A 14,593-nucleotide genomic window follows, 5' to 3' on the forward strand; every position below is an offset into this window, starting at 1 on the left:
TTGTTGAAATAATCTATTGTGCAGTATCTCCATAAAAAGAAGGCAAGCATCAAATTGTTCCATCATGTTTCAAAATTTATATGTATCTTCCAAAGAATAAAACAAACAACAGTCTGGACACAGAAAATGAAGAACTATTAAGCCCAGATTTCTTTATACTATGAACATAATATTTAAAGTATCTAGGAAAGAGAGAAAAAGAAGACGGTAGCAAAGTTGGGGAGTGCGGGGAAATGGAGAATAGTGGTACATATTAAACAAAAATCTTGCTCAAACTCTAGCAATTTCAACAGACTTTTGCAGGGCCTGAAGAAGACTTCTCATGATCCTTGGCTCACCAGGGGGAGACTGATCTTTTAATGTCCCATTTCTTATTGCTCGAAAGATTGGACCTGAATTATCTGTTGCTGGAAAGACTAAGCAATCTATATACACCAGGACTTCAGTCTTTCCATCTCCGACTGTAATAAAACCAAGTCTAGCTCCACCTGCTATTTTATCGATCTGTATGAACAAAAAGTGGAGAAACATTAGGAGCTGTCATATTTTACAGATACTAGTTAGAATTATCCAAAAACCATGATTACCTTCAAAGAACTTAAAATAAGAACATGCACCCAAGACTCAGGGAAAAAGCAAGGTTAATATACCACTGTGATAAAGTTAGATCCATAAATATAATGTGGTTCACCTAAAATCTTCCAGGTCTTGCAAAAACTTGGACATTGTACAGCAGATGAACAAATGAAGCACGAAGATAGAAACTAGATCTGTCTCATATCTAGCAAGAAACCTTCCCACCAAATTGAACAATTTAAAGTTGCAGATCAAATTAAATAAGTCCTATGAAAATAAAAGCCATAAACTTTGATTCATATGCCATGGTCAATACAATTCACTGCTGGAAAAGAAATCAAAGCATGCTCTTACAAAAAAGAAGCAGCTAGCTTTGACATAGGAATCAGGAATAACTAGTGGCATTGATTTTCAATCTTTTATTAGTGATGCACACATTTAATGTTCCTCTGAAACAGAGTTGAAGACAAGTCCTCTTAGCATTATGAGTAGACTGCATTAATATATCAATTATTTCATCGACTTATGGAAACAACATAAAATTTTAACTAATGTCCTGTATCACCTTGGTTGATATTATCTATTTAGAATACAGGGTTTTGATGGATATGGATGGGCCTATGCCTAGTAACGAATACACAAAATCATATTTAACATGTGAGCTTGCCCAATTAGCGGTAAAAAAAGAAAACAACTTCAAGGTAACAAGAATACCAATGAAGCAATGACAAACCTTCAAAGGCACTGGAAGAGGCAGATTAGCTCCTTGGCAAAGACTGTTCGCCCACTGTTACAAAAACAAAGAAAAAGATAAAGACAAGAATCAAATACTCTGATAGAACAGGTTACTTTGCGGGAACTAGATATATAAAGACGCCAGCTTAACGCATGAAAGCTTGTAGAATGCAATGATCACTGAAGGATTTTTTTTCCCTTTCTTTTTTCTATTATTATTGTGGTTAACACCTACAGGCTGTATGCTCTAGCGAACGGAGCTATTCCAATTGTTGACATCAGTGACAGAAAATATACAAGTCCAAGAAAATGAAGAAATGCAAGTAGAGTACCTGAAACAACAAGGTTTCGAATCGCTGAATATCAGTATTGGAAGGCAATTTCATGGTACCAAGTGAGACTCCATTTTCTAGGTCATCAGCTGCAGGTGCAATGTCATCCTTTCCTGGGGAAGCCTTGCCCACTAACTTAACAATCAGGCTTCGGTGACCGTAAAATCTACTCAGCTTCGACGACCCTTGCGTTTTGTCCTTGAGGAATAATGCCGGTGATGGGGAAATACCGGTCGCCCTGGGTTTAGAGAGTTGCAGTGGTGGAATGGCGGAGGTGGTTGAGTGGAGGAGTTGCCTCAAAGCTCCGGCCATGAGAGAATTTCAACAAAAAGAAGAAGAAAGTGCCAATGAGAATTTCGGATAAGAGGAAGGATTTTTTTTCCAAGTAAAAGCAGGTGAGGTGGAGAGCAACTCATCTAATTCTTGCATCACATGCCGCGTCACCATTTCATTTTCATTTTGTTTTGTGTGTTTTTTTTAGATCTATCCATGCAACCGAGATGGTTGAAATCGGGTCGTTTCGGTTCAGTAGAATTAAAAATTGATACATACATCAGTATGGAGTCACATAAAATATCAGTTCAAATTGGAGTTTTATAATTTTTAATAATTTTTTAATTTTAATCCATCGAATCAGACATTGATTTGATCCTAAAACCATTAATATTAATTGCTCATAACGATATTTTTTTTTTTTTTACATTATGTCAGAGCTAGTTTAATCTACTTTAATCTTATTTTGATAAATCACGTAGATTATGATCAGCTCATTAATGAGATCAAACGTATTAGAATCAAGACAGGTAAGGATCAAATTGAAAACTCTCAGTATAATCTAATTTATTTTCAAAAATAAGATTTGATCTTTATGAAAATTGATAAGAATAAGATCCCTCATTATGTTAGTGCCTTGTTTAGGTTTGATAGAGAACTATACTTGTTCCATATAAGAAATGTTTTATTGAGTATAAATATTGTAAGTAAATCAAATTGAGTCAATTACTTTATTAAAAGTCTTAAAGAAAATTATTTAGGTTAAAGATTTAATCCATAAATTAGTATTTAAAATATATATTTTTTCTATTTTGGTAGCTAAAGTTTTTTGTCATATGTGATGTCTAATTTTTTTCTCAAGTTGGTACCTCATTAGTTAAATCGTTAGTCAATCTATTAAATCTATTTTAAAAAAGCCTTAATCCATAAATTAGTACCTAAACTATATTCTTTTATCAAGCTGGTACTTAAACCTTTTTTGTCACAAACAATGCTAAACTATTTTTCAATTATTCATTTTACGCCGAAATATTATATCAACTAAAAAATTTTCAACCAAATAATAAATTGCCTCTTCATATAAACTTAAAAAAAATTATATTTCTTTCCTCTATTCTTTTCTATTTTTCCTCTTTTGCCCTTTCATATTCTTTTACGATGTCTAGCAATTCAAACAATGCTCAAAATTTGCCCTCTCGAAGTTGAGACGCTAGTGATTAATTTTGTTATTAAACTTCACCACTTGTTTGCTCAACCAGATGGGGTTGAAAAAGTAATTTCGTCGATCAAAATTGATTTTTTAGAATTGAATCAAATTGGTTGGATTGGGAACTGATCAGGATACTAGTCTGGAGATAGGAGTTAAATCAATTGACCTGCAGATCAATACAAACCGGTTGAATTGGTTTTCTTAGTATTTTTTAATTTTTTTATTGTTATGAATTTTTAATAATTTATTTGATCAAATCAAATGAATGAGTTAAACGAACTGGGGCTGACTAATTCAGTTATTAATTCGATTTTTAAGAAAGAAAAAAAAAAGTAAACATATATAAAAGGGAAATTAAAATAATACTTTTTGCCTTTTCCCACGTGTCAATTTTCAATTGGTTATCTTTGTTTTAAAATAATAAGGTACCAAACTTAAGGATGAAAAGTAATCTAAGTACCACTTATGATTAAAAATGTTTAGGTGTTAGAATAAGAAAAAAAATGCATACTTTATATATCAATTTGTGGGTTAAGCCTTTTTGTTAAATATACTTAACAGATTGACTAACGGATGTACCAACTTGAGAAAAGAAAGTATTTTAGTTACCACTTGTGACAAAAAAATTAGTTACCAAGACAGAAAAAAATGATATAATCTAACCACTAATTTGTGGGTTAAACTTAGATTAAATGTAGGAGTGAGATTACTACTAAGTGTGAATTAGTTAGATTAAGTATAAGAGTGAAGTTAAGTGAGTGAAAATTATTCCTTGTTGAACATAATAAATTAAATTTTTTATAAAACCCTGCAAGAAGAAAAAAGAAATTCTAAATGCTTGAGTACAGCTTTAGTGTCCATCTCTAATATTTTTCTCCCATAATTACTGGTTCTGCTTGCAACTTAACAAATATTTGGAGAAATATCTAACAGACAAAAAAATCACTGAATTTTTCATGTGTCTCACCTTTTTAATCATCAAAATATTTACCCACATCATTGATGATATGGGAAAATTTTAAACCCTCGTGTGTTTTAAACTTTTTTTTTAACACTCAAAACTATAGTGGAGAAATAGTTTACATACCAAGATAGAATAAAAAAATTTTAATCATCAAAGTGAAAAAAGGATATTTGTTTGAAATCTAAATTGTGACAAGCTTTTTGTTAAATAAAAAAACTGTAATATTAACCATTCTAAAAATTAATAATTTAATTTAAGTTTCTTTAACCTCTTAGTTAACTCAATTTATAACTTTAGCCCTCATAAAAATTATTAATTTAACTTAAGCTCTTTTAACCCATTGGTTAAATAAAAGAAATTTATTTTTGACCCTTTCCAAAAATTAATTTTTATAAATTTATCTCAACCCTCCAATACAAAATTCTTAATTTCACTCATTCAAGCAGTGAGAATAAATATTAATGTATAACAATAAAATCAATAATAGCATGTGTATTTAAAATTCAAAATAATTAGAGGAGAGAAATGATATCATAGCGTTCCTATCTTTCACTAGACAAAGTAATTTCATTCAGTTTTACAGATAATGTCCTCAAATCTTCCAAAGATAGATAGATTCTATATTTAATAAATACAAAAATTTTGTGTAGTTTATATAGATGATATTTTAATATTTTCGAAACTCGGAAAAACATAGAAAACATTTAAATATTATCTCTCAAGAATTCATAAAACATGGAATTATTTTGAGTCCTAAGAAAAGAGAATTAGAAAAACAGAAATAGAATTTTTAGGCTTAAATCTATCTGTCGATGGTCTTAAACTACAAGATCATATTATAGTAAAAATAAAAGAATTTCCTGAAGAAATTAAATATCAAAAACAACTTCAACAATTTTTAGGAATAGTTAATTATGGAAGAAACTTCTTTCCTAATTTATCTCAAAAAATAGGAGACTTATATGAAAAATTAAAAAAGGATAAAACTTTTAGTTGGTCTAAAAAAGACTCGGAAATTATTAAAAATGTAAAATCAGAAATAAATTATACCCCAAAAGTCTATTTACCAAAACAATGTGATAGATTAATTTTAGAAACTGATGCATCACAAAATTATTGGGGATGTATTTTAAAGGCTAAAACAGCAAAAAATGAAGAACTAATATGTGGATATAGTTCGGAAAATTTAAACCAAATGAAGTTAATTATGCTATATATGAAAACTAATTATTAGCTATTAAAAAGCAATAAAACCTTTCTTATATATCTAGCATCTGAAAATTTTATTATTAAAACTGACAATCAGGCAGTTAAACAATTTCTTACTAATAATAGTTTAGAAAATATACCTAGAAGAATTAGATGGTATAATGAATTATGTAGTTTTAATTTTGAAGTTTTATATGTTAAAGGTACTGATAATATTATTGCTGATTATCTTAGCAGGCCTTATGGATAGAGGTAAAAAACCTCTAGAACAAGTCGGGGAATGGACTACTGTCCATAAAAAACCCAACAAAGGAAATGCTAACTATAATATGATATTTATAAAATAAGTAACTTTCATAAAGTTATAATATATAAAATATCTAAATATTATAATATATATTATAATACGAAATATAACTATTATAACATATTGTTTAACTCCACAGAATTAACTGCATTTAATCCAAAGAGAGAATACTAGTCAGATAAGTAACAACAACGGTACTTGGTCAAAAGAAAAATTTTTAAATTATTTTGTAGGAACTTTTCAAGAAGATGTTTCACAATTCTTAAGACGATGGGAAGAATCAGAAGTAGGAAAAGTCCAAAAAGGACAACTAATTAATCAAATAGATACTCCTAAAGATCTTTTAAAAGGATTAACAAATATTCTAAAAACAGAATTTTGTGGTTATTTTGATAAAAAAGATCAAGATAGTATAGCCATTATACTTTGTCAAAAATTAAATTATGTGATATAAGATATTTAGAAGAATTTTCTAAAAAATCTTCATGAATATCAAAAATTAAAAATGAAAATATAGAATTTTGGAAAAATCAATACTTTTATAAATTACCCCACCATGAGATGAGATATGTATAAAAAATATGTGTCTTATTTAGATAAATATAGCAAAGAATCAAGAATAGCAAAAGAAAATATAGATTCTATAGGAAATAGAATTAATTTTGCAAAAGAAAGAATAACTTTACATTGTTTACAAACTAAAGCCGCTAAACAAGTAAAAAATAAATTAACCTATAGTCATTGTACAAAAATTCTAGAAAATGAATAGGAATTTGGATGTAAAACAACACGTCCTAATACTTATAAAAAACATAGAAAGAAAAATAGAAAATATAAATTTATTAGATGGAAACCAGAAAATAAAAAATATATCGGTAATAATAATAAGAAAAAGAAAAATTTGTTAGAAGAAAAACTCCTAAAAATCTATGTTTTATATGTGATGAAGAAGGTCATATAGCATCAAACTATCCTAATGAAGGAAAAAGTGCTAAAAAATGATAAAAGTCTAGAATAACAAGATTTAGAAATTTGTTATGAAGAGGAAATAAATCTCAAGAAATATTATATGAGTTAATATCGAAAGCAGATTCGATTAGGATGAAGAAGAATATATATTTATGTTTAATGTAGGAAATAGTTCTAAAAATCAATTAGAATAAATTCCTAAGTCCGAACAACAAGATATAAAATTAGGAAATTTGATTAGAGAAGAAAAGACTTTTCTGATGAAATGATAGAAAAAATAAATAAAAATCATATTACTAAAGAAGAAATATATAAAATATCTAAGTTTAAAATATGGAGTCAAAGACATATAGAAAAAATTAGTGGCAACACAGTCGCTAAAGATACCAGAGGTGGATTAACAGAAATCCCATTATTTACTAAAAAAAAAATTAAGAGAATTAAAAAGAAATATTCTCAAGTTAGATATATACATTTTGGTATAATTATGATAACAATTAGAGCTTTATTTAGAAAAGGACATGATATACCTATAATAGCAGTTTTATTAGATAAAAGATTTGAAAACCCGATAAAAGCACTTATTAGTGGTGTTCTGTCTAATTTACACACTGGTGTAATAGGATTTAAAGTTAAACTAAACTATTTTATATCTATTACAGATCCTCTAATAGAAGAATGTTTATGTTTAAAAATTCAGACAAAAAATTCTGAAATTAATGATTTAGCAGAAGATCTAGCAATAAGTTGGACTTCTATTAATGAATATACCAACACGGCAGAAGTAGAAATTAAAGAAATTAATAATAAAATAATTGAGTTATTTGAACCGAATGAATTTACTACAGAAATACAACCAAAATTATTACATTTAAAAGATCTATCAATACTAAAAGATTGAATGATTGATAGAATAAGTGGTGCTAGTACTTCAAAACCAGTAAGTACTATAGAATATATGTCATCCGGATATAGACTATATTTTAAAAATAATGCTATAACAAATACAAATGATAATTTAGTTTTACCTTCTAATTCTCAAATAGAAGAAGAAGAAGACAATATTAGTACAAATTCAACAACACCAATAGGTATGAAAACAGTTCAAATACATAATCTTAGAAATTGAAATATTATCTATAAATGTAATAAATTATAGATTTGATATTTTTCTAATAATTATTACCTAATACTATATAAAATATGTGTCTTATTTAGCGCACCTAATGGTCATTATCAATGGAGAGTAATGCCATTTGGGTTATATAATACACCTCAAATCTTTCAAAGATGGATGGATTCTATATTTAATAAATACAAAAAATTTTGTGTAGTTTATATAGATGATATTTAATATTTTCGAAACTCGAAAAACATAGAAAACATTTAAATATTATCTCTCAAGAATTCATAAAACATGGAATTATTTTGAGTCCTAAGAAAATAGAATTAGAAAAACAGAAATTAAATCTATCTGTTGATGGTCTTAAACTACAAGATCATATTATAATAAAAATAAAAGAATTTCTGAAGAAATTAAATATCAAAAACAACTTTAATAATTTTTAAGAATAGTTAATTATGGAAGAAACTTCTTTCCTAATTTATCTCAAAAAATAGGAGACTTATATGAAAAATTAAAAAGGATAAAACTTTTAGTTGGTCTAAAAAGACTAAAAATTATTAAAAATGTAAAATCAGAAATAAATTATACCGAAAAGTCTATTTACCAAAACAAAGTGATAGATTAATTTTAAAAACTGATGCATCACAAAATTATTAGGGATGTATTTTTTATTTATAAATTTTTTAATTGTAATAGAAAATGGTATCAGACAAACAGCACAACCAGTCCGATTTCTTTAACAATACCTTTGCAAGCACAATCTCATTTACAAATTACAAATGAAGAACAATCCAGTTCAAATAAAAAAAGATTAAGAATTGGAGGATGAAATACACGTGAAAGTTATTGTTTTCTCTCAGTTTTGCTCTGTAACGTTAACTTTTCTTTCAGTTTAAAATGTGTGCAAGTAGAACCGAGTCAAACCGTACCATAACAGGTACAACATAAAATGGCAGATCTAGCTCCTCATACTCGTGTTTTTACATGGCAAAAGCTACTCTGCCATTCCTCAAATCTAACCAACACCCAGGATGAGGAATAAGTTCAATGATAATATCTCCACCTTCAATATTACGCAGATGAGCAGGCTTCAAGCTTAGGAAGGAGACTCCGCCAGGCATCTGCAATACTATTTGCCAGTCGGGCCTGTCCCTTTGCAAATTCATGAAAAGCAATCCCCATGTCTTGAGTTTTCTGTTCCTGGAAACGTACAATCTCTTCATTCATCAGTCGGACGATTGTCTCAAATCTTCTTGTCGCCTCCTCACTTGCTGCCTTCAACTGCAACCATGAAATATATTTTTAGCAAAGGTAAAAACAATAAGACCTAAATCAGCATCTAGTGAAAGCTTGGGAAGAATGACTTGCCTCCTTGTACTCATGCTCAGCTTCTCCCACCCTATCAGAGCGTGTTAGCATGAGCTTGTCACTGCAAACAATGGATCTCAAATTACAAATCAGATTACGAAATAGTACAAGTTTTAAAGCTGGTCAAAGTAAGCAGAGGCCACTGCTAATAGGTAACAAGACATAATGAATGGATGACAAGAAGCATACAGATTTATCTCCTTCAACTTCATTGTTTCAGCCAGTTCACACTGTTGCCTGAAAGCATTTGCTCTCTCTCCTATTGTGGCCTGTTATGAAACACAAATGCAAGAGGATCGCCTATGAAATTGTCACCAACCATCCACACCAATATTTTCAAAACATAAGATGAAAAGGGAGCTCAGTTAGGAAGAAGCTTTCCATCAACATTCCAGAATATCATTACTTTCCCAGTTAACTATTTTCAGGATTGTAGGTAAAAATACATAGTTCTTCAGCATTTTCATCAAGAAATGCTATACAATGAATAAATAAAAATACATGGTTCTGCAGTATTTTCATCAAGGAATGCTATACAATGAATAAATATCAGTCATCAAATATTACACAAGACAGCAGTCCAACTCACCTTTATGGACTGGACAGCACGAACATAATCCTTCAAGGGTTCTTCGAAACTCATCAAGAGTTGATGGGCCTGTAATCAATTCTATGATTGAGAAAATGTAAAGCTATCCATATTACCCTCTTACCATGGAAAAGTTAGGACATTATGTATCAGGCCACAGTTACGCATGCCATCAAGGCTGGAAGACAAACTACAAGTTTCAGCATTAAAAGAAAGCTTACCTCCTTCTGCAGCTTAGCCGATAGCACCTCAGATTTGGCCCCAAGATCAGAAAATGCCTTCCCAAGGACTTGTCCTTCACAAGCACCAAGAAGCTTGGCTGCCTTACCAAAATCAGATAGTGATTGCCCCAACTCTGAAAATAGACAAAAAAATTTGTTCAATTTTATTTATATCAAAAGGAGATAAACACTTGATAAAGATAATAACAAGCATAGTGTTCAGAGCCTCAAAATTCTCCCAACCTCTGTGTCTCTTTACAAGACGATAAGCATGCTTCTGAGCTTCAGCCAAATGATTTTCAAGCTCAAAAACATAGTGTTTAAGTTTCTCATATTCAGGATTTGACTCTTCAACAGGTTTTTCCTTTCCAAGAACAACATCACTCACCTTAGACTGTACATCCTGTTAAATTTCTAGAGAAGTTAATGCAAGGGTAGGAATTTCAATACTATAAACATGTCAAATTCAAGCCAGAGAAACCAACTTCAATAGAATAAAAAAATAATATCAGCAAAATGGTACACATTAAAGCAAAGGGATACCGACATGCACTATAGAAAGCAAGTAGCGAGTTTCCTGTATTCTTCAGTTTCAGATAAAAAGCAACAAGTTATTTATGTAAGGTTTATAAATCCTACTAAATGCCTTCTCACCTAAAACTGTGGTCAGAGTACCAAATTGAATTCATAGAAGTTTTGTTGCAGCAAGAATTTTTGTTTATACAGTTTTACAAGCCAAATTATCTACTACAGAAAAAAATGTTCAAATTAAAGTTTCTTGACATTGAACTAATCAGTATGCATTTGATTTGCATCTGTCTACCATAAGGTCAATCCACCAACATTCTAACTCACTATAAAGTCATGAAGAACTTATTTACCTTAAAGATTTGCATCAAATCAGCTGGCTTCTTCTTAAAAATACCAGTTTCGTGAGATCTCAGTCTCTCCATTGTCTGAAAAGTAGCTAAAAAGTTAATGTCAATTTCTTATTCTAAAAAGAGGCACCAAATACAAAAAAAGGGGAACGTAAATGGGGACAAAATTTTGAGCAATTTATTGCCAATCGTCCAGAGAACATCTTCAACTAGATTTCATATAGAAATGAAATGGGTACCATACAAACAATGTCTAAAAGGAATGTAGAGCTGAACATTGTAATAAAGAAAAAGGTGAACAAATTGCTTATCCCGTATACAAAGAATTGTTAAAAATGCATAATATATTAACAATTCAACACAATTTCTGCATTACATTTTCATAACTAAAAATTTACTTGGTAATTTTACATAGTAGTAGTCACATTCTGTATTAAAAACTGAGGTTATGCACCTTCAATGCAAAGTCACAATTAGATAAAACACTCAACATAAGGAAAATCCTAAAGGGATTATGAGATAATGATAATAATTGAACACACGAAAGATAACACAAACTGAACCATTCAACGCAACAAATCCTAAAAGCATCACCTCTTCATCTGCCTGCAAAAAAGTTCTAAGATCTTCACTCTGTTGAAGCAAATTATGGGAAGCAATCCTATTAACAAATATATCCAATGCTCGGCGTCTCATTTCAATAAATTCAGCACTAAACCGAAATTTCTCTGCAGTAATGAAGAGGAAAAACTTGGATTACTTCATAGTTCAGGCACAACCTTACACATTTAGCTACAAAGAAAAAAACAGTTTTACACTAAAAAATGATCATATACTAATCATAATTAAGGCAAAAAGAAGGGTTGAATTTGTTTACCTACAGCACTCTTCTCGGGAACAGGAGGAATGAATATGCCTTTGTACTTCTCGAAAAGGCGATCGCGTAACCAAATAAAGTCACTGTAACGCCTAATAACAATCTTCTCCGGGCCTTGGTATTCAGGGAAATTGGTCTGTGCAAGCAGTAAAATTTCCCCCAAAAATCCAAAAATTTCACCAAAATTCAAAAATATAAAAAAGAAAAGTCATTTTAATTACGAGCAACGATTACCTTGGTGATGACACGATAGGATATGTAAGCTTGGACGCCATTGCCTAATTTAACGGGATCCGTCACGGAAACTGATAGATACGGTTGTGACGACGGAGATCTGGGGCTCTGCGACGACCCCGAGAAGCTTCGTTGCTGCTCCATTTTTTCACACTACCAAAAATAAAAAGAAAAAAGAAAATTATCAATTAGTCAAGTAATAAATAATCCCCAGGGGCGAAAAGGTAAACTACATCTAACTAACTTTAAAAATTTTATAAAATCATCATTAAACTATTTAAAATTTTCATTTAAATTACTAAATTATTTAAAATTTTTTATTTAAATAACTAAACAATTATTAGAAAATAAAAATTAACTAAGATGCTCTGACTGGAATTCAACTATCGATAAAATGGATCAGTACTTATCAATAAGTAAAAAAACATATCTCAAATCAAAATTAATTTACCAATTAATGTCGAAGATCGAAAAAGATAATTATTTAGATTTTAGTTCACTAATTTGTGATGTTTGAATCTATATCATGAAAAAAATTGAATTGTAGAAAAGAAAGAAAATGAGAGCTTTTGATTGATACATACATTACAATAGAGAAAGTTATATAGTAATTATTTTAATATCCTAATAATTTAAATATAATTTTTAAAATTGTATAATTAAAATATAAACTTGCTAATAGTTTAACGTGTAGTTTACCCAAAAAAAAATCAAAAAAATAGCGGTAAAGTTGTAATTATCATAAAATCATGATCTGTTTCGAATTGTGGTGTCCAGTAAATGCATATGAAGTTCCATTTTACTTCATTGCCTGGAAGAGTGGATTAGATTTTTCCGCGGATACCATATTTTAGAAGAGAATTTCAATAAAAGATGAACATGCGCATGAAGGAGATAATTCAATTTCGAGCTTTTGAAATAATATTATTGGAAGAACGATGATGAACTCCACATCAACTCCGAATAACCGATATGTGAAAAAAACTCAAATAAAACAACTAAAATAAGGAAAGCTTTAAGGGCTGAAGTCCACCAAAACCAAGAGGGGGAGAAAGCTCCGGTGGAAACTGAGCCACTGTAATTGGTCAAATGACATACACGCCTTTAGGGGAGGTCATACCACCATCCCCTTTCCCTAGAAAAAGAAAAAATAAAAGACGTTGAAGACCTCCAGGGAGACAGGCCAAAAGTTAGCAAAAGAAAGAGCCAAAGCTGACATAACAGCTATGACAACCACCAAAACAAATGGTTCTGGTGCAATGGCTCCAACCACCGTCGAGAAATCGACCAGCGAAAACTCTGGGGGACACCTACATCAAATCCTCGTGAAAGCAGGGGATCTTTTCCAAAGAGAGAAAAAAAAGAAAAAAGCCCCACAAGCCCAAAGGTTTCATTGGTGGGAACCATGGAGCAATGAGACCCACATTGCTTCTCATCATCGGCCTAAGATCAAACAATGAAAAGAAGGGGAGATATTAAGGGTACTATGCCAGAGGGATAAGAAAAAATTAAAAAGAAAGCATGGTGGAAAATAAAAGTAAAGAGGTGAGAATATTGGGCCGAAGGTTGGACACCACTCACGGAGAAGGTCAAGAGTTTAAAACTTGGTAAAGAGAGAATGGAGGGGGAATTTCAATTGTTTTTAAATATCAATAATTTTGTTCATTTAGAAAACACATCACTCATCTATTAGATTTATTAGAATTCTAATGTGCAGATATTTATCATTTCAACAATTTTAATTTACAGTCACAACAAGGTCGATTTAAAAGTTTCATTGAATCAATCTTTGCTTTTTTAATTCAATTTTAAAACACTCCTTTTAAAAAATCAATTTCATTGGGTAAATATTTGACAAAATTAGTAGTATTTTTTTATTCTTTTAACAGTATTAAAAAATTGATATATCTTTTTTTAATATTTATTTTTAAATATTTTATTATATTCTTATAAGACATTTGTTTATTCCTAACCTTATTTATAGAGTCTAAAAACTCTACAACAATGTATTATTCCAAACTTTTAATATAACAACATTTAAAATAAATTTTCATATTTACAGGAACTTCTACTCATACAAGTAAGTCAGTAAGTAATTTTTGAATTCCCTTCAACCTATTACCAATATAATTATCCGTACAAGTCTGACCCCTTAAAACCCTTAGACTTCTATTAATACAGGTGGACTTCTATCGATACTTATTATTGAAAGCTAATTGTAATAACTTTTCTCACTTTCAAATCTTGGTATTTAAAACTTCAATTTGCAAACATACACATGCCAGAGGTTCATTCTTAGTTCGCCATCTTCTTTTTGTTGTAAAGAACATATTTAAGATTTTTGAAAAATAACACCGTAATTAAATTATAAAAATATCTTAATTGAGCAAAAAAAAATTAAGAACACAAAAAAATTATAGCTCTGCCATTACTCTTATAAAACTTTCAAAATATTAGTCCAGTCCTGTTTGGCCGAAGTAAGCCTATATTACCCATAAGAACAACTTGAATCGATGATGCATGCTTTAGTCATGAGCCTTTATGCGCAGGATGTGACACACTTGCCCATCACCTCTCATTTTTGGTTTCTGATCAACACACTTGCACTGGTCTTATTCATAGATATTTTAAAACCTGCATCAAGATTGATTTTTGTGGTGTTGGCCAGCGGGGGGTTCCAATAAACTTGTTGGAGTTGCGCCGAAGAAATCCTTGAATCAGAAAC

General features: G+C 30.2%; 2 protein-coding genes across 2 annotated transcripts; both read right to left on the reverse strand.

Annotated features, from left to right (window-relative positions):
* Positions 1 to 2,111, reverse strand: LOC108454466 (uncharacterized). Its single transcript, XM_017752936.2, has 3 exons — positions 1,644 to 2,111; positions 1,310 to 1,363; positions 1 to 504 (listed from the first exon to the last, which is right to left on the reverse strand). The coding sequence occupies exons 1-3, from the start codon at positions 1,953 to 1,955 to the stop codon at positions 271 to 273; spliced, it is 600 nt and encodes a 199-aa protein (XP_017608425.1). The 5' UTR covers positions 1,956 to 2,111; the 3' UTR covers positions 1 to 270.
* A 6,321-nt stretch (positions 2,112 to 8,432) lies between these two features.
* Positions 8,433 to 12,075, reverse strand: LOC108454088 (sorting nexin 1). The gene is made up of 10 exons (XM_017752405.2): positions 11,869 to 12,075; positions 11,635 to 11,770; positions 11,352 to 11,485; positions 10,761 to 10,835; positions 10,123 to 10,282; positions 9,880 to 10,013; positions 9,659 to 9,727; positions 9,259 to 9,338; positions 9,070 to 9,130; positions 8,433 to 8,982 (listed from the first exon to the last, which is right to left on the reverse strand). Exons 1-10 carry the CDS (start codon positions 12,010 to 12,012, stop codon positions 8,773 to 8,775), a joined length of 1,203 nt encoding a protein of 400 aa, XP_017607894.1. The 5' UTR covers positions 12,013 to 12,075; the 3' UTR covers positions 8,433 to 8,772.
* Positions 12,076 to 14,593: the final 2,518 nt, after the last annotated feature.

This window comes from Gossypium arboreum, chromosome 9 (genome assembly GCF_025698485.1).
Source record: "Gossypium arboreum isolate Shixiya-1 chromosome 9, ASM2569848v2, whole genome shotgun sequence".
Lineage (NCBI taxonomy): Eukaryota > Viridiplantae > Streptophyta > Magnoliopsida > Malvales > Malvaceae > Gossypium > Gossypium arboreum.